At 41.1% G+C, this 23214-nt stretch overlaps 3 protein-coding genes across 4 annotated transcripts; 2 read left to right on the top strand and 1 right to left on the bottom strand.

The window, feature by feature from the left end:
- Positions 1-145: 145 nt before the first annotated feature.
- mrps18c (mitochondrial ribosomal protein S18C) lies at positions 146-5561 on the top strand. 2 transcript variants are annotated; one of them, XM_021602814.2, is made up of 7 exons: positions 146-617; positions 1751-1818; positions 2068-2126; positions 4459-4542; positions 4640-4697; positions 4780-4839; positions 5411-5561. In XM_021602814.2, the coding sequence occupies exons 1-7, from the start codon at positions 535-537 to the stop codon at positions 5485-5487; spliced, it is 489 nt and encodes a 162-aa protein (XP_021458489.1). In that variant the 5' UTR covers positions 146-534; the 3' UTR covers positions 5488-5561. The 2 variants fall into 2 exon arrangements, with proteins under 2 accessions (XP_021458489.1, XP_021458490.1); XM_021602815.2 differs by lacking the exon at positions 146-617 and adding an exon at positions 675-734.
- Positions 5562-7093: 1532 nt separating this feature from the next.
- LOC110523790 (BRCA1-A complex subunit Abraxas 1-like) lies at positions 7094-10411 on the bottom strand. Its single transcript, XM_036979042.1, has 5 exons — positions 10227-10411; positions 9834-9977; positions 8091-8268; positions 7790-7972; positions 7094-7685 (listed from the first exon to the last, which is right to left on the bottom strand). Exons 1-5 carry the CDS (start codon positions 10380-10382, stop codon positions 7177-7179), a joined length of 1170 nt encoding a protein of 389 aa, XP_036834937.1. The 5' UTR covers positions 10383-10411; the 3' UTR covers positions 7094-7176.
- A 10-nt stretch (positions 10412-10421) lies between these two features.
- Positions 10422-20898, top strand: LOC110523789 (glycerol-3-phosphate acyltransferase 3). Its single transcript, XM_021602810.2, has 13 exons — positions 10422-10562; positions 10849-11047; positions 11555-11627; positions 17619-17913; positions 18100-18174; positions 18358-18447; positions 18546-18639; positions 18754-18869; positions 19112-19167; positions 19422-19507; positions 19710-19838; positions 20043-20122; positions 20311-20898. The coding sequence occupies exons 2-13, from the start codon at positions 10880-10882 to the stop codon at positions 20444-20446; spliced, it is 1398 nt and encodes a 465-aa protein (XP_021458485.2). The 5' UTR covers positions 10422-10562; positions 10849-10879; the 3' UTR covers positions 20447-20898.
- Positions 20899-23214: the final 2316 nt, after the last annotated feature.

Below are 23214 nucleotides of genomic sequence, written 5' to 3'. Positions count from 1 at the left end.
TATATATGCCGTACTGTATTTGAATATTAGACTCATTATATTCTATGGGAGTTTTAGATTTGATATGTGGAAATTGTACAAACTATCACTTCGAAAATACATTCATTTGGGGAGGAACGTTTGATCATGGGCCAACATATAAACGTGAACAGGAAATTACGTCAAATAGACAGAGCTCAAATTTGGCTCTACAATTTCGATTTTTCAACGTTACTCGCTGGTCGACAGAGAGGGGTTTGCGCCTCTATGGGGTATTGTTTCGTGTTAATTATTCGCATGTGGAAAGTACAAGACAAACAGATGAGGAATGGAGGAGAAAAGAGAGTAGAGGTCTAAGAGAGTGAGGGAAGAAGAGGGTGAGCTTGAATCGGACAAATTGCGGAAAAAAGGGATATTGTTTGTCAAAGAAGAATGGTAGATAGTGTAAGCAGAGGGAGCTGAAGACAGGAGTAATTGAAGTGAATTAGGGTGAAGTATCGGAGGTGGTAGGTGCGGTAAAGTTATCGGAGACCGAGGTATGCACCGAGGATCAGGATGAAGAAGAGTCTGACAGTGGGAGTGAAGTTTGTGGAAAAAGTGGACTCTTGCCTTTCGGCTGATCCAATTGCGGTTTCACGGTGGGTGAAAAAAAGAGTTGGGTCATGTGGAATCGGTGAGGGTAACTTGAAGTGGTCTAGTGATAATTGTTTGTGTTTCTGCTGAGGACGAATGCGCTCCAAGTAAAACGAATGGGGGTAAGTAAAGTGAAGTGTTTCGATCTCAAGAAAAAGGCACCAATGAAAGGAGGGGTAACTGGGGTAGCAGTAGATATAAACTTTGACCAGCTGAGGGCAAATATTCCCGGTGTATGTGATCTCGTCGTTTGAAGCGACGCAGACAGGGTGGGGAAACAAGAGTCATTGTCTGTTCTTTTGAGTTTTGAAGTAGAGTCTTTGCCTGACAAAGTGAAGTTAGGATATATAAGTTATCCTGTACGAGCGTATGTGCCGAGTACATTAAGATGTTACAGGTGTCAAGCTTATGGGCATGTGGCAACAGTGTGTGGGAGGGAGGGTCCAATGTGTGAGGAATGTGCAGAAGGGCATGAGACAAAGGAATGTGTAGTATTGGGGAAAGTAGTGGAATGTGTTAATTGTAGGGGTGCACATTGCGCTGGGGGTCAGACATGTACCGTGCGAGAGAGACAGTTTGAGGTTTCCAGGGTTAGAGTAGAGCAGAAGTTGTCATATGCTGAGGCAGTGAAGTAGAGGAAGATTGGTTAAGGGGGAGAGGTGGTGAGAGTAGTAGAGATATACCAGTACATAAGGATAGGCCAAAAAGTTAAATATGTTTCAGTAAGATTGGATTTTAGCTTTTTATAGCAGTGGTTATTAATTATACTGCAGGGATGGATCGGAAGTCTCAGAAAATTGAGGTTGTGGTTGCAGCTGCTGAGAGGTATTTGGGTGTGTAAGAGTTACATGATGTGATAAGTAGTGATGTCCCATCCTTTCAGGGTGATGGCATGAGGTAGGAATAAATATATTTACATTTTGGAGTAGGGGGGTGTTAATTTTATATAATTTTGAAATTAGTGAGTATAGCGTTAGATGGTAAGGTATTTATTTAGTACATTATTTTCCACGTAAAGTATAAGGGAGTTGTACTCCAGTCTAGTAGATGGCGGTAATGCAACAAATTGTATGTCAACCGCTGTTAAATCTCATAGAAGAAGATTACGTCAAATAACATCCGGATCTTTCCTTCGCAGGTCAAAAATGTTTGCTGTCCGAAGCTTTCGATCTTTACAATTCACATTTTCACAGCTTGGAGGCACACGTAAGAATGATGTTCAATGTTTTGAATTAATTGCATTGCTAGTGATACAAGCATGATTATACTGACGTTTATAATCACTATGATAACCTATTAGCTAAATGGATAGCTAATGTTAGCTAGCGTTAGTTAACCTTTAGCTATGCCATCCATCATTAACTAGCCAACCACATGTGTCGTTTATCTATCTAGCCGACCAGAGCAACCTCTATATTTTTTGTGAGTTAATGTCTGCTTTACTTTTTATCACAGAACAATGTCTCAGAAGTCTGTCAGGCTCGTCTAATGTAGTCCAGAAGAACGATGACATGGTAAGCCATTTTAAAGCCACCTATTAACGTTAGCTAGCTACATTTCGAAGAGTGCACTAGTAAAACGTTATCAATAGACTAAATGGATCCAGGATTACGTTTTTAAATGCAAATAGAACTTGATTTATATTTACCGTTAGTGCTCAGGGATAGCTCTCGAGAACGGTATACCCAGGTTTAGAGACTCAATGAACTGCAAATACCGACATTCTGTTGTAACGTTTACGAACGTTAGTAATCCTTGCGATGTGTTTTTGGAAACGATTAGAAGTGTGCTATCACATCAGCGAGAAATCATCTTTCAATTACAAAATATACACTTACTGTAGGCAGTTTAGCCTAGTTGCATCCTTCAGAATGTTAAATAACACTGGGCAAACCGAGGTATGAAACTTCACTCCCCAGCCATGACTGTATAGTCGTGGCCAAAAGTTTTGAGAATGACACCAATATTAATTTCCACAAAGTTTGCTGCTTCAGTGTCTTTAGATATTTTTGTCAGATGTTACTATGGAATACTTAAGTATAAATACAAGCATTTCATAAGTGTCAAAGGCTTTTATTGACAACTACATGAAGTTGATGCAAAGAGTCAATATTTGCAGTGTTGACCCTTCTTTTTCAAGACCTCTGCAATCTGCCCTGGCATGCTGTCAATTAACTTCTGGGCCACATCCTGACTGATGGCAGCCCATTCTTGCATAATCAATGCTTGAAGTTTGTCAGAATTTGTGGGGTTTTGTTTGTCCACCCGCCTCTTGAAGATTGACCACAAGTTCTCAATGGGATTGATGGGGAGTTTCCTGGCCATGGACCCAAAATATCGATGTTTTGTTCCCAGAGCCACATAGTTATCACTTTTGCCTTATGGCACGGTGCTCCCATCATGCTGGAAAAGGCATTGTTCGTCACCAAACTGTATCTGGATTGTTGGGAGAAGTTGCTCTCGGAGGATGTGTTGGTACCATTCTTTATTCATGGCTGTGTTCTTAAGCAAAATTGTGAGTGAGCCCACTCCCTTAGCTGAGAAGCAACCCCACACATGAATGGTCTCAGTATGCATTACTGTTGACATGACACAGGACTGATGGAAGCGCTCACCTTGTCTTCTCCGGACAAGCTTTTTTCCGGATGCCCCAAACAATCGGATAGGGGATTCATCAGAGAAAATGACTTTACCCCAGTTCTCAGCAGTCCAATCCCTGTACCTTCGCAGAATATCAGTCGGTCCCTGATGTTTTTCCTGGCTTCTTTGTTGCCCTTGACACCAGACCATCCTCCAAAAGTCTTCGCCTCACTGTGCGTGCAGATGCACTCACACCTGCCTGCTGCTATTCCTGAGCAAGCTCTGTACTGGTGGTGCCCCGATCCCGCAGCTGAATCAACTTTAGGAGACGGTCCTGGAGCTTGCTGGACTTTCTTGGGTGCCCTGAAGCCTTCTTCACAACAATTGAACTGCTCTCCTTGAAGTTCTTGACGATCTGATAAATGGTTGATTTAGATGCAATCTTACTGGCAGCAATATCTTTTCCTGTGAAGCCCTTTTTGTGCGAAGCAATGATGACTGCACCCGTTTCCTTGCAGGTAACCATGGTTGACAGAGGAAGAACAATGATTCCAAGCACCACCCTCCTTTGAGCTTGAATAACAGACTGGAAGCTTCAAATCAGCATGACAGAGTGATCTCCAGCCTTGTCCTCGTCAACACTCACACCTGTGTTAACGAGAGAATCACTACCATGATGTCAGCTGGTTCTTTTGTGGCAGGGCTGAAATGCAGTGGAAATGTTTTTGGGGGTTTCAGGTCATTTGCATGGCAATGAGGGACTTTGCAATTAATTGCAATTCATCTGATCACTCTTCATAACATTCTGGAGTACATGCAAATTGCCATCATACAAACTGAGGCAGCAGACTTCGTGAAAATTAATATTTGTCTTTCTCAACTTTTGGCCACGACTGTATGGAAGCAACTTTGCTAAACTGCGATCAGAAAGTGTATCTTTTGTATTTGAGCAATTTATTTATCGCTTCTATGTATGTAAGTTATAAATGTTTCCAAAACTGTGTCGTGTGAGACGTATTTGCATTTAGAGCGCCAAAGCTCTGTCTGCACATTATGCCTGAGCTAATCATAATAGACATTGAATGACTCACTGCATCCTTGCATTGGAGTCATGAGAAGGGCTAGCTCAAGGAGTAACATTCCTCCACATGTCAAGAGAATTATTACTTTTTTTTCAACTTGATTTGAAGCTATATGTCATTTGACTACAAGGTCTATGACAACTACATATGTTGTATGGATTTACGTAAATGTTTATCTCCCCAGCCTTTACAGATGGAGAATCCATACAAACAACCACAGAAGGGCTGCATTCTCTGTAACGTCACAGTGGACTTCAAGAATGTTCAGGTCTGTCATTAGACTATTGTATTAAGTGCTGTGATGCGCAAATATCCAATGTTTATTTATAATTTGCCTAATTTTTCTCCAAACTTCTTTCCAATAGCTGCTGTCCCAGTTTATATCCCCACACACAGGAAGAGTTTACGGCAGGCACATAACAGGTGAGAACTTGGTCAGGAAAAGTGCTGAAAATGTACACATCAGAGCAGAGGCTGTCGTATCAAGGTGTTTATTCTTTTCTAGGTCTATGTGGTAAGAAACAGCGGGAGATCGCCAAAGCCATAAAGAAAGCTCATTCGATGGGTATGCCCTCAAATCACTTATTATTATTATTATTATTATTATTATTATTATTATTGACTGTACACTCCAAACCAACTCATTCACTCAGAATCCCATTCTGAATGATGTCTTTGCACTAAATTTGAAAACAATGTCCACAATAAAAAGATGAAGGTATGGATTTATGGGACAGTAAAATTATTTCTACAAAATTGAGTGCAGAGACATGGGATTCTGATGTAATATGAGTTGGTTTGGAGTGTTTTCTTAAAATACTTTAGACACATTTTCATAATGCATTGTAGTCAATGGCAAGTGATGGTAATTTTCTCCGTAATGAAATAAAGTTGTGGGATCAACTACAAGCACAGAAAGAGTGAACAAGGCCACATGAGAAAATGTGTGAACAATATGATCAAATCGAGGTTGCTCTGTAATAGTTTCTCTTTGGAAACTTCAATGCGCCATCTATCACTACTGACCAGAGGATTTGTAATACATTGTGTGCTACAGACTGGTCTGGCTCAAAATGACCATGTTTTGATCATCCAGTCCTTCCTATAATAAATACTGGTAATATTTTCCTCCACAGGATTCATGTCTGTAACCCACAAGGACCCACATTTTATGAAAGATCCAAACATCTGTGACATCCGGCACTTGGAGTAACTGTGTCCGCCTGTATTGTGGAGCTAGTCTAGCATAGACACTAATTGTGTATTAAAACATTTTTCAATGTGGAAGATTGCTTGTTAGTCTCGTCTTTGAGCCGTCATGCTTGGGTTGAGTTATGAAACCAATAATCATAACTCGCTACATGTGAAAATAATTTAATGCAATTCTGTACAAATTCAATTACAGCTTTAACTATTTTGTATACAGTACCAGTCAAGTTTGGACACCTACTCATTTGAGGGTTTTTCTTTATTTGCACTTTTCTACATTGTAGAATAATAGTGAAGACATCTAGAAATAGCACATGGAATCATGTGTTAACAAAAAAGTGTTAAATCAAACAATTTGATTCTTCAAAGTAGCCACCCTTTGCCTTGACAGCTTTGCGCACACTTGGCGTTCTCTCAACCTCCTTCACGAGGAATGCTTTTCCAACAGTCTTGAAGGAGTTCCCACATATGCTGAGCACTTGTTGGCTGCTTTTCCTTCACTCTGTGGTCCAAACCATCTCAATTGGGTTGAGGCCAGGTCATCTGATGTTGCACTCCATTGCTCTACTTGGTCAAATAGCCCTTACCCAGCCTGGAGGTGTGTTTTGCTTTATTGTCCTGTTGTAAAACAATGATTGTCCCACTAAGCACAAACCGGATGGGATGGTGTATCGCTGCGGTAGCCATGCTGGTTAACTGTGCCTTGAATTCTAAAATCGCCAGCAAAGCACCATCACACCTCCATGCTTCAAGTGGGATCCACATGCAGAGATCATCCGTTCACCTACTTTGCGTCTCACAACGTCACGGCGGTTGGAACCAACAATCTCAAATTTGGACTCTTCAGACCAAAGGACAGATTTCCACTAGTCTAATGTCCATTGCTCGTGTTTCTTGGCCTAAGCAAGTCTCCTTATTGGTGTCCTTTTAGTAGTGTTTTCTTTGCAGCAATCAACCATGAAGGCCTGATTCATGCAGTCTCCTCTGAACAGTTGATGTTGGTGTGTCTTACTTGAACTCTGAAGCATTTATTTGGGCTGCAATCTGCAGTGCAGTTAACTCTGAACTTATTCTCTGCAGCAGAGGTAACTCTGGGTCTTCCTGTGGCAGTCCTCGAGAGCCAGTTTCATCATAGTGCTTGGTTTTTGTGACTGCACTTGAAGAAATGTTCAAAGTTCTTAATTTTCTGCATTGACTGACCATGTCTTAAGGTAATGATGAACTGTTTCTCTTTGCTTATTTGAGCTGTTCTATTTGGTAAAATACCAAGTCCATATTATGTCTCTTTTGTATACCACCCCTACCATCTCAACACAACTGATTGGCTCAAAGGCATTAAGGAAAGAAATTCCACAAATTAACTTAAAGGCACACCTGTTAATTTAAATGCATTCCAGGTGACTACCTCATGCAGCTGGTTGAGAGAATGCCAAGAGTGTGCATAGCTCAAGGCAAAGGGTGGCTACTTTGAATCTCAAAATATATTTTAATTAAACACTGGTTACATCATTCCATGTGTTATTTCATAGTTTTGATGGCTTCACTATTATTCTACGATGTAGAAAATCGTACAAATAAAACCCTGGAATGAGTAGGTGTCAACTTTTGACTGGTACTGTATATATCACTTTATTTCAAGGACAGTTCTTACATTTAAAATGTTACCCCCAAAATAAGCAAATTGAAGGCATTCCTAAATATACGTTTTCAGTAATTGAGAGGGGAATGTCACAGATTTTCCTATACTCCATACACTTTTATGCAAAGTAATAATTTGAGTGGTACATTTTTGTCCTCTGTTAGACATGTCTAAATTATTTCTGTTTTGATTGGCTGGTATCAAATCATCCTCAGTCTCTGACCCACTGACTGACAATGAAGACCCCTCCGTCTCCTCCAGCATGTTTTTCCTCCTCTTGGGCGTGTCAGATGATTCCCAAAGGGGACGTTTTCTCCAGGACGTCCCTCCGCCTCTACCAAGCCTCCCCTTCCTGGCTTTGGGGACTGTATGAGTCAGGATCAAAGGCAGTGTTGTGGTGATGTCTATGCCATGGTCAGTGTTGCAGCAGAACTCAGGCACGGGGAACCCCTGGAAGGTAAGAGCCTGTGTTTGGAGTAGAGCTGCCCCAGGGAACAGTGTCTTAATGGCCTCACAGAGCAGTACAGTCTCCTGAGACTGGGCTGGAATGGAGTCTCCATCTGCTGAGTTGGGGAACACAAAGTAAGTAAAACATGCTTAACACTCAAAAGTAAGATAAAATAACAAATCAAGAATTGATAAATAGAACAGCAGAAGTTGGTCATACTTTTTTTCTGCTCTTGTTTCCTCTCACTGACAGTCCTTAGAGATGAAACACGGTTGTAGTTGACTGATGAACAAGATGCAGACGGTCTCCAGTAGTCCTGCTGTTCCAACAAACCCAGGTTGCTGACCCGGACAGGAACGCTGCAGGATTGACTACTTAGACAGTGCAACACAGAGTTCAGACCTTTAAAACATACAATCACTCACTAAAGATCCCATGACAAAACACTAACAGTTTCATTAAAAACAGTGTGAAGGATATCACGATGTGAATGTACTGACCTGCAATGTGATCTGTAGACTGCATACTCCCAGTTTGTGAGTGGAGCCTGATGATGTGACCTCACTGGGTGTCAGTAGCAGAAACATCAGCTCCTGATTGGAGACTGCTCTTTTCAGGTTCTCATGGATTACTTGCTCTCTGAAGGTAATTTGTTGATCTGTGTATCTCTGCTGTTTATACCAACCAATCACATTCTCCTGGATAGGAAAGTCAAATAAAGTTGAAGTTGATAGTTGCCCTGGTAGCAGCATAGATAGAGAGCTCCTGTTCATTTGTACATATTTAATTTTTCAGAATCAAATTTTTTTATGACAATTACTTGTTATTGTATATCTGGTGGTTTTGAGCCACGGATTTGCACATTGACAGGTAAACTTTGTTTTTGGCTTGACTAGTTAGCTGGCTAATGTTTTTTTAGAAACATTTATTTGGACACGTACAGTGCCTTCGGAAAGTATTCAGACCCCTAGACTTTTCCACATTTTGTTACGTTACAGCCTTATTCTAAAATTATTTTTTTAATTATTGATTTTTTAAAATCTCAGCAATCTACACACAATACCCTATAATGACAAAGTCAAAACAGGCTTAGAAATGTTCGCAAATGTATTACAAATAAAAAAACGGATACAAATTTGCAAAAATGTCAACTTGTTTTTGCGTTGTCATTATGCTGTATTGTGTTTAGATTGAGGGGGAAAAAACTATTATATCAATTTTAGAACAAGGCTGTAGCCTAACAAAATGTGAAAGTCAAGGGGTCTGAATACTTTCCGAAGGCACTGTACCACCTTTCTTTATTTCACCTGGCTGCCAGTTCCTGATCTTTTGAGATCATGTGAGGAGTCGCTTGAAGTGTAACAGGAATGGGAGATGGATGAATACAGTGCTAAGGCAGAGGCTCATAGTCAGGACGACTGGCTACTATTCTGAACTTTGTGTAGTGAGCATTCTGCCGCCCAGAGCTGCTGAGGCATCACACAAGTGGATGCTACACTACACAGAGTGGAAGAACAGAAGTCCAGTGTCTATATGGTGCAGGTTGGTTGGTTCCCTGACTTGCCCTCTACAAGATCATCAGCAGACTCCACCACCAGCATCATCTACCATCTTCTGACCAGTTCCCTACGCTCAGGCATGCAGTAGTACCTCAGTGCGCTCAAGCCATGAATGAACTGACCCTTTACATCTGCAGAGGATGCAGCTTTCAAAGACTTGGCAGCAATTGGTTGACTTGACCTGTCATGATTACATTGCTTGTTTTTTTTTTCCCCCCTTATGAAGCACTTTGAGATTTCTATTATTGAAAGCGCTATAGAAGTTGAATAAATTATTATTAAATAGGAAGAGGCTGAATAAAAGTGTGCTTTGTTGGCTATCAACCAAGATAGGAAAGAAATGCAAACATCTTGCATAATGGCAAATTGTATTTTTCTCCCTGGACTCAGTTGAAATATCCTTATTTGTGACAGCAATATTACCAAGGTATCTTATTCCACTTCCTTATAATTTGACAAAAGGTGCCTTACTTCATTAGGTTCACCTCCCCTATACTATTATAGACGCTTGGGGCGGGGAGAAAAACACTATTATTGGAAGTGAAATGCTGTTAGCAGAAATTATCAAAATACTGTTGCAATTCACAGACCGCTGAATCACAATTTTAAGAAACCTTTCATCTTTGCAGTTTACCTATTGAGCTTGCGACAGGATGTTTCTGAAAGTCTGGAACAGAAACTACGGTGAGATAACAGTCAGTTCACACTGTAGCCAAGATGACATTGTGATGATTCAAGTGCACAGCTGATGACCCACTTATTGTATGCTCAAACTGTATGTTGTCGATTTGAGAATCAGTGATGTTGCTTCTCGCTTCAGCTTTGCTCTCCCCAGGAATAAGACCTTCCTGTAAAATGTAATGAGGCACATACATGTCTGAGGTGAGTTAAATATAATAAACAAATGGCGATAACCAGCATCTGAATAAGTGGGCTATGTGGTCAGACCTTTCTGTTGTGGCGCTAGAAAAAGTTAGCTAACGATATAACGTTAGTTGCCCATATTTTCTGTAGACGAACCTGATTAATAGGTGCACAGCTAATGTTGTATATTTTTCCAATCATGAATTATAATATGTATCTAGCTAACTACTTACCACATCAGAATCACTGTTAAAGTCACTGTTAAAGTGGTGAAACATTAATGAACCAAGAACAAATCCGGAGATGCGAACAGAGGAGTTTAAATCCGCCATGCCTCCCGTTGTCAAGGAAGGCTGCGTAAAAACAGCGCATATCCTCTGCAATGGCATGCACTCTTGCTGCGCAGCTGAATGTGCACGAAAGGTCAACTTCTTTCAAGAAACTCGCCAGTGGGGGAGGGGTTTTATTTGTACAGCAGAACTTTGCGTCCTGTGTCTGACTATACTAGCTACCGTTTCAGGGAGGTACAGAATGGAAAACTGTCTAAGACAACGTAGAGGTCTTCCAAGGTTTGCTATTACTCTTGATACATTTTGAAACGTTTCATGTTCTGCAGTCCAACTCGGATATGGTAGGCTCAGTAGCGTAGTAAACTATTTCAAGTGGTTCTTTTTCGGCTTGGCTGTAACTAGGCGGTGTTGATATCCTGTTTCAAAACCATGTTTACATAGGGCCCAGTTATACTTTTCTGAAAATGGGCCGACAAAACGTATGCAGTCAATGTATTCTCCTGTCTACAACCAGAATGCAATGCTTATTTGAAGTGAGTAGCTATTTGTTGTGTCTGTTCTGCAGGTAACTTGACCCCAATGTGCCATACCAGTGGATGACCGATCTGTGTGAGGGAGGGATGGATGACCTGTGGAGTATAGCGGTTGTGTTGCTGCAGGTGTGGTTCTCCGTGATGATAGGGTTCATCATGATACCTGCCATGTTTGGCCTCTCCCTGGGGGTCACTTCTGTCTACATTCAGATCCTGGTCAAAATACTGGAGGTAACTGTACGAAAACTCGACGAAAAAGTATGAAAAAATGTATGCGCCCACCAATGGAAATGGTTCTGGATAAGAGCGGCTGCTTAATGACTAAAATGTAAACTGTGCTGGAAATTCTGGAAGAGCTCAAATTCTGGATATCCAGAACAGCTCACAATGTATTATTTTATTCTAAAACATTTTTATCAAACATAACCGTGAAAAGCATGTAATGGCGAAATATGTGATTTTGTTCAGGTAAAGGAATATTATTTGTTGGAAAACAGATGATTTATGAAAACCAAAATCATTTTTGTCAATCTGTTAATCTGATCAAATTCAGGCTACTGTAGGCTATATTATCTATTATTGTGTAGTTGTATTCATGTTGCTCCCTGGCCTTTTAGAGCAGACAGACATAGTTAATGTGCAAAGTGGGGCACGCAAGGGCAGTTAGGCAATTAAAAGGCAATATGTAGAAAGCATTGTGTGAGAGGTCAACTGAAAATAACTCTGTTCTCTGGGCAGTGGGCCACCCTGCGGATCGAGAGAGGACACAGGGAACGATCCACTCTGCCAGTGCCTGCTCCTCTACCCTTTGGTGAGTGACTTTACACTCATTACCCATCAATGAGTTCATGCTGAGGTTTGGACTGGTCTGGAGAAGAGTATGTGAGTGGAGCTGGAGCAGAACATGCCCAATTTGACTGGAGCGCGGAGCGAGATTCCCAAAGGCTGGAGCGTCGGCCTTCTCGGCCCCTCCAATTTCACTCCAGTAGCGCTCACTTCACGAGCTCGGGGCGTGCACTGCCCAGCATGCATTTGTAGTCTACTTGTGTGTTCCTATAGCCCCTTGCTTTACCTACTGTCATGGAGTTCGCTAAAGAAACTGATAAAACACACAGGTGCAAAATCAAGGTGACTTACAAAGATGAAGACCAAGATCAAGAGTGGGAGTGCGGTGATGTAGTGTCCACAACTAAAGAATCATTGTGGAATCTGAAAAGACACATATCCCGATAGCATGATGGGGTACTTACTATGTGCACATGCTAAAAGAAAGGAACAAGGTGGGTAGCTAACTAAGTGTGTCATTGTAGCAACATTTTTATAAACAAAAAAATCTGATATCTTCAAAGTTTAGTTCATTTTTGTTTAATTATCGACCATATTTGATTTTGGCCCAATAGGCCTGGCATATTCCCACCTTCAAGGAGCTTTCCGTTTTGATTGTGTTATTTTGCCAAAAAAACCTTTAGGCCTACCTATAGGGGAAGAAAAACCGAAGGGTGTTTAGCATCCCCAGTGGCTCTGCAAGCGAGGAGAGGGTATTCTCTGCTGTTGGCCTGCTCTCCAGGCACCATTTCATGAGCCTGAAGCCACAGACTCTGGCCAAACTCAAATTCAAAGGCACTCACTGAGCCTTATAAAGCATTTTTCGTTTAATTTCTATATAATTCTAAGTAAGTTACAGCCTAAATGCGCAATTTATTGACGGATTATATAATGATTCAATACAATGAAATGTTGTTTAAATGCTGAGCGTTTATGTCCCTACCAGCCTAGGGCCGCACTCGCAAATGCCTCACAATGTATTTCTTTGTAGGCTATTGCCTTGAAATAATTAAAATAATATAGCCCAAATAATTGATTTTCATTGCTTCTTAGGCTCCCTGTCCGGCTCCTGACCTATTTAGTGTTTATATGCTGTCTAGCAAAACATATAACCTATTTGAAATGATGAGCGCTTCTTACATTCACCTTTTCATGTTTATGAAAATACTTTGGTTTTGGTTTCAATACTTGAAAACCAAAAGGTAGGTCCAGACGTTAAATTGTGATTTTAATGAATGGAGCTAATTCGGAGCAGCAGTTTTTTTCCCCCTGTGAGAGCAGAGCTCTGAAGTAGTTGGAAAGGATGCACAGCGCCAGAGCGGTGAGACCCTGTCTGTGTAACTTATTGTGGATGGCTATAAAACTGTCATCTTTATGTTCTTTTGTTAACTTTTGCGCGAATGAATTATTTTCTATGTTTTCTTCGCTATGCTGAATGTCACCATTTGAATCAATACCTTTTGGTCTGTATTTGCCCCTAACTGAAATGAGAATAACCCTGTAGTAATGATTAATTACACAGGTATAATGCTATTATACAGTTGAAGTCGGAAGGTTAGGAAGAGGGAATGCAACACCCTGCTACAACTCAACTCCCCGTGGCGTGAAAGAGGTATGGGACTGTAGGTGTGAGTAAGGATGACAAAAGGCAGAGAATTACCGTTTACAAGGAATTTATTCTGTCACACGGTCATTTTGGGGAAAAGGGGCTGGATGGAACCAAAGCAAAGAAAGTAAATATCAAAGCCCCCTTACCTGCCTACCCACTACTTACCTAACTAGCACCACCTGGTGCACTAACTAAAATACAGGGGGTGGTCCGCCCAGGTCTTACCTAGTGTGCATAGACAGTATATACTATGGGTATATGTATATACTACGGGTATATACTACGGGTATATGTATGTATATGTATGCCCGCAGGCCTCTTGCCTAAGCACTCCCAGGGTGTGACTCCAACACTTAGGTTGGAGTCACTAAAACTATTTTTTTCAAACACTCCACGAATGTCTTGTTAACGAACTACAGTTTTGGCAAGTCGGTTAGGACATCTACTTTGTACATGACACAAGTAATTCTTCCAACAATTGTTTACAGACAGATTATTTCACTTAGAATTAACTGTATCACAATTCCAGTGGCTCGGAAGTATACATACGCTAAATTGACTGTGCCTTTAAACAGCTTGGAAAATTCCAATTATGTCACAGCTTTAGAAGCTTCTAATAGGCTAATTGACATAATTTGAGTCAATTGGAGGTGTACCTGTAGATGTATTTCAAGACCTACCTTCAAACTCAGTACCTCTTTGCTTGACATCATGGGAAAATCAAAAGAAATCAACCAAGACCTCAGAAAAGAAATGTAAGACCTCCACAAGTCTGATTCATCCTTTTCAAACGCCTGAAGGTACCACGTTCATCTGTACAAACAATAGTACGCAAGTATAAACACCATGGGACCACACAGCCGTCATACCGCTCAGGAAGGAGACGCGTTCTGTCTCCTAGAGATGAACGTACTTTGGTGCGAAACAGGTACAAAAGTATCTATATCCACAGTAAAACAAGTCCTATATCGACATAACCTGAAAGGCCGCTCAGCAAGGAAGAAGCCACTGCTCCAAAACCACCATAAAAAAGCCAGACTACGGTTTGCAACTGCACATGGGGACAAAGATCATACTTTCTGGAGAAATGTCCTCTGGTCTGATAAAATAAAAATAGAACTGTTTGGCCATAATGACCATTGTTATGTTAGGAGGAAAATGGGGAGGCTTGCAAGCCGAAGAATACCATCCCAACCGTGAAGCTTGGGGGTGGCAGCATCATGTGGTGGGGGTACTTTTCTGCAGGAGGTACTGGTACACTTCACAAAATAGATGGCACCATGAGGATGGAAAATTATGTGGATATATTGAGGCAACATCTCAAGACATCAGTCAGGAAGTTAAAGCTTGGTCACAAATGGGTCTTCCAAATGGACAATGACCCCAGGCATACTTCCAAAGTTGTGGCAAAATGGCTTAAGGACAACACAGTCAAGGTATTGGAGTGGCCATCACAAAGCCCTGACCTCGATCCTATAGAAAAGTTGTGGGCAGAACTGAAAAAGCGAATGCGAGTAAGGAGGCCTACAAACCTGACTCCGTTACACCAGCTCTGTCAGGAGGAATTTGCCAAAATTCACCCAACTTATTGTGGGAAGCTTGTGGAAGGCTACCCTAAACGTTTGACCGAAGTTAAATAATTTAAAGGCAATGCTACCAAATACTAATTGAGTGTATGTAAACTTCTGACCCACTGGGAATGTAATTCTCTCTACTATTATTCTGACATTTCACATTCTTAAAATAAAGTGGTGATCCTAACTGACCTAAGACAGGGAATTTTTACTATGATTAAATGTCAGAAATTGTGAAAAACTGAGTTTAAATGTAGTTGGCTAAGGTGTATGTAAACTTCCGACTTCAACTGTAGATCCAGTAAGTTGAGTTGAGTTCTGATGGTTTGTAGCAGAGCAATCACTTTTTGACAGCACCCCTGATTTGAACAAAACCTTCCATACATACTTGCCCATTGTATAAGTGCTCAGAAAGTGTCTTGTTGGAGCTGAATGCCAAAACCTTCAAGAGATATGCCGAATGGTGCTCAAAGTTGAACCACACCTGCAGCCAATTTATGCTTGATCCAAAAATGGGGTTGGAGGCTCCATATGGAGAGTGTTACACAATTGTGAAGGCGGGAAGTCCTGTATAAACTCAAACTCGCTTCCTTGACAACTTCCATCTCATCAGCTCTACTCAACAGCTCTGCGCTGCCCCGCAAAGCTCAAGAGGTATGAATCCCCTCACAGTAAATGCTACACGGTCAATGCAGACGACGGATTGACCATGATTGGCCTTTAACATCTCTGATGATGGGTTTACAGTGCATTCAGAGAGTATTCAGACCCCATGACTTTTTCCAAATTTTGTTAAGTTGACAGCCTTATTTTAAAATGGATTTAATTACTTTTCCCCCATCAATCTACAAACAATACCCATTAATATCAAAGCGAAAACAGTTTTTTTTACATAAGTGTTCAGACCCTTTTCTATGAGATTTGAAATTGAGCTCAGGTGCATCCTGTTTCCATTGATCATCCTTGATGTTTCTACAACTTGATTGGAGTCCGCTTTTTGACCAAGAAGGGGAGGGATGGAGTGCTGCGTCGGATGACCTGGCCTCCACAATCACCCAACCTCAACCCAAATGAGATGGTTTTGGATTAGTTGGACTGCAGAGTGAAGGAAAAGCAGGCAACAAGTGCTCAGCATATGTGGGAACTCCTTCAAGTCTTATGGAAAAGCATTCCAGGTGAAGCTGGTTGAGAGAACGCCCTTGAATGTGCAAAGCTGTCAACTGATTGGCTCAAACGCGTTAAGGAAAGAAATTCCACAAAGCAACGTACGGGCACAGGTTTTAATTTAACTGCATTCTAGGTGACTACCTCATGCAGCTGGTTGAGAGAATGCCAGGAGTGCGCAAAGCTGTCATCAAGGCAAAGGGTGGCTACTTTGAAGAATCTAAAATCTAAAATATATTTTGATTTGTTTAACACTTTTTTTGCTTACTGCATGATTCCATGTGTGTTATTTCATAGTTTTGATGTCTTCACTATTATTCTACATGTAGAAAATAGTAAAACAAATTAAGCAAAACCCTTGAATGAGTAGGTGTGTCTAAACTTTTGACTGGTACTGTATATGGACATGAATATAAAACATTTATACTATTAATACATTTTAGATTGACATAGATTTTCAGTCAATTACCCAAATTACCCAAGATTCCGGCAGCTTTTGTAAATTACCGGTAGCTTTGCAACCCTAATTCTGCTCTCATAACAAAGTGTTCTGTCGTATGAGGGATTGAATTCAGCTCGGTCTGGAAGGAGAATACCCTGTATATGTGACTGTGTGTCAGTGTAGGGGCTTGTGATTGGTCAACTCAGCTCCTGTAGCTGATGTGTGGGTGTAGATTGGAGCAGCCCTGTCCCACTCTGATGATGCAATTGAGGATTGCGTAACTTCAGGCAGAAAACTCACTCTCTCTGTGTAGCCTAACCTTCGACCCATATGCTGTGAAATACTGTGTGCCACCTTCATCTGCTTTTTCTGGAAATAAACATTTGAAAGATGTCACTTCACCATCCTCTGCAAACTTTATGATACCATTTGCCCTATATTGTGTTAAATACTTATACTTAATGGACATGTATATCACATGCTATTTTATAACCACATTGAAGATTCCAATAGATCGGTTTTGTGTCAGGCTTTATACTGGGGACTTTTTGTGGTGTCTATAAATTATTTATCTCGAATTCCAATTAACACTCAGTCATCTGTTGGTCACACACATTGGTATTGTAAATCAGATGTGACAGGAAACTTCAAAAAGTACAGAGGTCTTTTATTTGTGTTTTGTATGAAACACAGGAAGGACAAGTCACCACCGTGATGTTGTGCAATAAGATTTAGCAAATCGTTTAGCAAAGATTACAAAATCCACCATGTTTGCTCCTTTCGTCTATAACTCAATGTCTGTGAACATAATAATTAAGCTTGTATTACTGTATAATCATGGCACAAGGGAAGTGTTTTACTGAAGCTGGGCAAAATACAGTGCTGCTGTGTCTGAAGAAAAGGAATGGGAGCTCTCTACTCTGCTTTCAGTGGTACCTGGTACTGACAGGCCTCGTACTGATCGGCTGTGCCACAACAGTCCTCCATTCCTCATCAGCTTTACCCTCTCTCTGGGATATCATAGATAGTTAGGTACTACAATCAGTAGGTACACTTATACTATCCTTGCCCTTCCTTACACCTCTCTATTTTATGTCCTAAATCGCTAGGTATGGACTAAACCCACAGGTATAACGTACTGTAAACGCCTCAGTTAATAATCTCTGTTGTCTCCTCTTCTTTGGCCAGGACTCATCCAGAGGGAGGGGGGCTCCATGGAACAGGAGATGGGGGAGCTGCGTCGGTATCGTACCCAGTCCATATCGAGGGGAGAATTTGCGCTGAGCGACTCGTTCTACTTCTACATAAAGGGCCTGGAGAGCATCGTGGACGACCAGGTGACTCAGCGCTTCTCCTCTGAGGAGCTGGTCTCTTGGAACCTCCTGACCCGCACCAACCACAACTTCCACTACATCAGCCTGCGACTCACCGTCATCTGGGGACTGGGCGTGATCATACGTTACTGTGTCCTTTTCCCTCTCAGGTGGGTCTGTCCTGCCCTTCTTGACCTCTTGACCTCGTCCTGCCAGTGTCTTACCCATTTCAGTTCAGCTCAATTCAGTTTATGTCAACCGATCATGTACTCAATATGATGTGATCCATAGTAGAATGGTATACGTTTACATTTCTATAGACTCTTTTTCAACATGTGATCCCTTCTTCCGTTTAGGATAACCCTGGCAATCATTGGGTTGACCTGGCTGGTGATTGGGACAACCTTGGTGGGATTTCTACCTAACAAGAGGTAACTACGATGTGGTACGCTACTGAGTTTTTAAGAGTACATTGTAGAACTTTCATAAATTGTGGTGATAGGAAGATCGAATGTTCCTATCTCTCAACGAGCCGGCTAGCTCGAGAGTGGGTATATACCTCGAGAAAATAGAATATCCTTTGGCTGTTACCGTACATTGCTCTTGTATTCTAGATTGAAGAACTGGCTCAGTGAATTAGTCCATCTGATGTGCTACAGGATCTGTGCCAGAGGTCTCTCTGCCACCATTCAATACCACAACAAGTTAGTATCCAGACAAACTACTTAGAAATACATTTAGGAAGTAATGTTGGTATCAAACATTTTTCGATGTCATTGAAATAAATGCTTATTCTTGACAGAGAGAACAAACCACAAAAAGGAGGAATATGCGTAGCAAACCACACCTCGCCTATTGACATTGTCATTTTGGCCAATGATGGATGCTACGCTATGGTGGGTAACATAAACATTGGTCAACATATCACTGATATTTGATATCTCATCCATCACTTTTGGTTCTTAGCAGGCTAGAGTTGTCATGCTCTCTGTGTCTGGTATTATTCCCAGGTGGGTCAAAGTCACGGTGGGCTGATGGGGGTCATCCAGAGGTCAATGGTGAGGTCCTGCCCCCACGTCTGGTTCGAGAGGTCGGAGATGAGAGACCGAAATGCTGTTACCAGTAGGTGAGACAGCAAGTAAATGGGAAAAGACAGCAGGATATGTATTTTTCATCTAAACATTTACTCAGTTTCTTCTGAAAAGTAAATGAATCGCATGCCGATGTTGATGGTGCATATATTGATTGTATGACGATATACAGTACATTGCCATTACAGCCACTCAATCATCCTATCTGCTATATATTGTTTTCATCATGATTAGTGTTGTCCTGGTTATTGATCTGCTCCCATCCATCCTCTCCCAGATTGAGGGCTCATGTTGCAGCTAAAACCAATCTACCCATCTTGATCTTCCCTGAGGGTAAGTCTCTATACTTGGACTGTGAGGTCTTTCCTCTGATGCAGTCTGGAGAGAAGTTGTGATTGGGGTCAATTCCATTTCAATTCAGTCAATGCACGAGGTAAACTCAAATTCCAATTTTCCTCATTATTACTTTTCGATAAGGGATTGCAGTTTACTTCCTGAATTGACTGAGTTGAATTGAAGTAGAGCCTAACACCACTGGACACTGTGGTTGTGGTGGTCTCGTGACTATTTCTGTTCCCTCTTACAAGGAACCTGCATCAACAACACATCGGTCATGATGTTCAAGAAGGGAAGCTTTGAGATTGGAGGGACTATATACCCAGTCGCAATCAAGGTACTGGCTGCAATCTGAATGTCTGAAATCCCCTTGTGTTCTCTAACCTCTGCTCCTCCATCAAGCAGCATGTCACTGAACACTTATTATATGAATGCATCATCAAGTTGACACCATATTGGCCTTGTTACGTGTTGACTTTGTCTCAGCCTTTTGATTTTATAATTGTTCAAATCTCCTCCTTTCTGTCCTTCCCTGTTAGTATGACCCTCGTTTTGGAGATGCCTTCTGGAACAGTGCCAAGTACAACATGGTGAACTACCTGCTGAGAATGATGACCAGCTGGGCCATCGTGGTCAACGTGTGGTACCTGCCCCCCATGACCAGGCGGGTAGGTTGTCACACTGTATGCTGTATTACTGCCAGCTACTCCCTCCCATGACCAACATATTGGACTTGATGTAGTGTTTTCTTCACAAACCCTTACAGAGTGCACACACCTCCTACCCCCATGGCCATAGACATACATAAGACCCCTCAAAGACCTCTCTATATGTTTATTAATCATATCCCTCTTCATTGCCATTTTGGACAGGAAGGGGAAGATGCTGCCCAGTTTGCCAACAGAGTGAAGTCTGCTATCGCACATCAGGGAGGGCTATTGGACATGGCGTGGTAAGGAACCGTTCAGTAAACGTGCTTGAATCTCACTAAAGATCCTTCTAAAACATGCCATTCTATCGTAATAGAGTTCTGGAATCAGAAGAAAATGTGCTGTGAACCACACTATTCCACAATAATGGGTTGTAGGTTATTGTCAGCCGTGTTAGGTGACCTTCAGTCTCCTCTGTGTCTCTCTACAGGGATGGGAGTTTGAAGAGAGCCAAGGTGAAAGAGGAATTTAAAGAGCAGCAACAGAAGATGTACAGCAGTATGGTTATGGGGAAGAAAGGTAGAAACTCCCAAGAGCCTCACACAGAGAGCACCAGGAGACAATGACTCTGGAATTAACACTGTGGACAAAGTATTTTACACACTACAATGCATATGGACTGGATTTATTCCAAAACAAAGGCATTTGTTTTGTATTCATCATAGTTGTGTGGTGAATAGAGTATAGATTGATATCTGAATCTGATACACAACACGTATCAACTTTTAATGCATGAAATGCCTTATTTTAAAGACTGCGCAATTACATATGTTATAGAGCCATAAACATTTCAAACTTCACTGCAGGTATAAAATCATCTCTAATGTTACAGTAATGCTACGTTTTCTGATTGCCATCTAACTAAACTCACCTTAATCGAAGAATGTGTTTACATTGACTCAGAGTTTGTACTAGTATTAATATTACTTTGTACAGTTTGTGCCTCTTATGTTACATTATGCTCCGTACAATGCGACCCCTAACCCCATATAAACAATATATACATTCATGTTTTGGGGGTGCTTTGATCAAAGTCTGATTTATTTATTTTAAGACTGGGCTTATTGTTGCTTTACTTAAAATCTTAAATGTTATGAAATCTACATTTTGGCCCTGGCCTAACCCTTAAGCATTTGTGTATATCTGAAAAGATTAGATGTATAGGTATAATGGAACGCCTATAGAGGCTAACTAGAGGTTGTGTCTGTCTGGAGCTAGTTGTACAATCCAGCTTGTAATGTCGTATATAAAACACTAGGAGTCAGGTTTTTCAAACAAATAACAATCACGTCACCAACTCTTAACTCTGTCCATGATCGGAAGGATCCACTCACACAAAAAGATCTCACTACCTTTACTAAATACCAACAGCTCATTTACAATCCAAAGTTTGAATTTAAAAAAAGAACTGCTGCTGCTATTAAGTTGAATAGTATGGGGTGTGGGAATCATGTTATATCACGGCTGATTAAAACTCTATTTGGTGTACCATACAGCTTTGTTTTTAGATTTACACTCCAAAAACTCATACAAAACACAAATCGCCAGAAACAAATATTTAATTTCATACATTTTTTTTATACAAATGTTGTAAAATGTTCATATTAATGACAATGGTTACTAAATAAGCTGGGGTCTTGGTGTGTAAAAATACGACATTCCGGTTCTGTTACTTTGTGAAAGGAAGATGGGAGTGGTTGTTAACTGTCTGGTAATATTACAGGCTTATTTGACTAAGATCCTGTATACGTCTAACAATAGAACAACTATCATCTAACCAAGGTCATCCTTTTGGGACAAGGATGTACTCTTGATCCCAAATCAAATGGCTGCAGAGATAAGCGTGGGTAAGACATGTTTACTGTGACGGTGCTTTAATAAAGAAAGCAGAGACTGTGAAATAGCATTGAGTTATTCTTCCGCACACGGTGAGCTGGAGCCAGCTTAAATTTCACAGCCTCTCCTCGGTCGCAGACCCACACCGAGACCATCTCCCAGCCCGGCTCAAGCACCCGGCTATAATAACAATCCCGCAACTTAAATTGCTTGAACAGAAATGTTTGTTCTCTTCTAACAGGATTGTGAATTATTAATCGGATCTAAAGCCGATTTTATAACCCGATTGTTGAGGTGGGACTCTTGGCGAGCGATGCTCCACCACACCATTTACTGTGATGTATGTGTCTGCACATCTTTATATCCAATTTAATGTGATTCAGATAGATTTCAAAGGGACATCATAAAAGGCATGGGAGTGACCCCTGCGGGGCCTGTATGACTGGAGACTCCATACAACTGCCCGGTATGTCTCAATATGTTGATTCGATTTTCTCCATTTCACTTTTACTCCAAAGTGATCTATACAAATGTAATGCAGGTACACTCAGTAAATATGAATAAATTGCCAAATTGAATCATTTCCCCCGGAGAATGTAGTTCATGGAGGACATCGTTTTAAATCACAGTTTGCCTGGAACTGAGCATCTTGACCAGTCAGGAGGGTAGATGACTCTGGCTCTGTCTAAGACCTTCCATTAGTTAGGGCTTAATGTCTTTCAAAACATTGTTCTGCGTTCCCTTCTATGCTTCGAGTGGAACTCCTAGGCTAATGTATGTGATGTTGAGGTTCAATGTACACAGACAGAAATCAATATAGAGACATTGAGAAGAATGTCAGGAAAGACTATTCATTCTACAGCCCCACGATGCACCTCAATCAAAAAAATAGTTATTTTTTTTGGTCTCTGCCTCCCTAATGTTATTGCATCAATTTCATCACACGTTTCCCCTGTGTGCGTTTTGGGCTTAGTCAAAAGACAAAGTCAGGTACATGGATGGACAGTGTGTCCTGATGAGCTGGAGGGGAGGTGTGTGAATAGGTAACCTGTGTTGTCTGTCCTTCCACCAGCAGTCCTCCATAGCGTCAATCCCACTTCGTCCGATTGTGTGCTTCTGACTGAGAGAGATCAGTCAGAGAGAGGCTCAGGATGAACTATCTACCACTGCATACATCTCATCCAATGACACTGTGAATCTCTTCTGAGTTCTGTAATTATTCAGCAACAAGCCAATTTATTGCGCGCTTAGTTAATTACTTGACTTCATAAGAAAGGAAAATAAAAATTACCATTGATCCAGTACCTGCTTTATTTCATCACATAATGAATCAGACTGATAGTTATCAAATATTATATGTTTTGTTGCAAAAAAAAACAATTTTCTCTGTTTCTTTTGGTTCACAGCTCCAGCGAATGCCTGACTATAAAACAGAGCTACAATTGGAACGGGATGAAGGATGTCTGTCTGTTTGGCAGATAAATAATACAATGAGACA

The sequence above is a fragment of the Oncorhynchus mykiss genome, chromosome 5 (assembly GCF_013265735.2).
Source record: "Oncorhynchus mykiss isolate Arlee chromosome 5, USDA_OmykA_1.1, whole genome shotgun sequence".
Classification (NCBI taxonomy): Eukaryota; Metazoa; Chordata; class Actinopteri; order Salmoniformes; family Salmonidae; genus Oncorhynchus; species Oncorhynchus mykiss.
The sequence above is the reverse complement of the archived record's forward strand: the minus strand, read 5'-3'. Positions and strand labels throughout refer to the sequence as shown.

Coding starts and splice junctions, on each gene's coding strand:
- mrps18c (XM_021602814.2), top strand. CDS start 535: ATGAAGAAGAGTCTGACAGTGGGAGTGAAGTTTGTGGAAAAAGTGGAC. Junction 618..1,750: donor GATCCAATTGCGGTTTCACG/GTGGGTGAAAAA, acceptor TTTCCTTCGCAG/GTCAAAAATGTTTGCTGTCC. Junction 4,840..5,410: donor AAAGAAAGCTCATTCGATGG/GTATGCCCTCAA, acceptor TTTCCTCCACAG/GATTCATGTCTGTAACCCAC.
- LOC110523790 (XM_036979042.1), bottom strand. CDS start 10,382: ATGCCATTGCAGAGGATATGCGCTGTTTTTACGCAGCCTTCCTTGACA. Junction 8,269..9,833: donor ATGTCATCTTGGCTACAGTG/TGAACTGACTGT, acceptor TTTCCTATCCAG/GAGAATGTGATTGGTTGGTA. Junction 7,973..8,090: donor TCACAAACTGGGAGTATGCA/GTCTACAGATCA, acceptor TATGTTTTAAAG/GTCTGAACTCTGTGTTGCAC.
- LOC110523789 (XM_021602810.2), top strand. CDS start 10,880: ATGACCGATCTGTGTGAGGGAGGGATGGATGACCTGTGGAGTATAGCG. Junction 11,048..11,554: donor TCCTGGTCAAAATACTGGAG/GTAACTGTACGA, acceptor TTCTCTGGGCAG/TGGGCCACCCTGCGGATCGA. Junction 19,839..20,042: donor TGCCCCCCATGACCAGGCGG/GTAGGTTGTCAC, acceptor CATTTTGGACAG/GAAGGGGAAGATGCTGCCCA.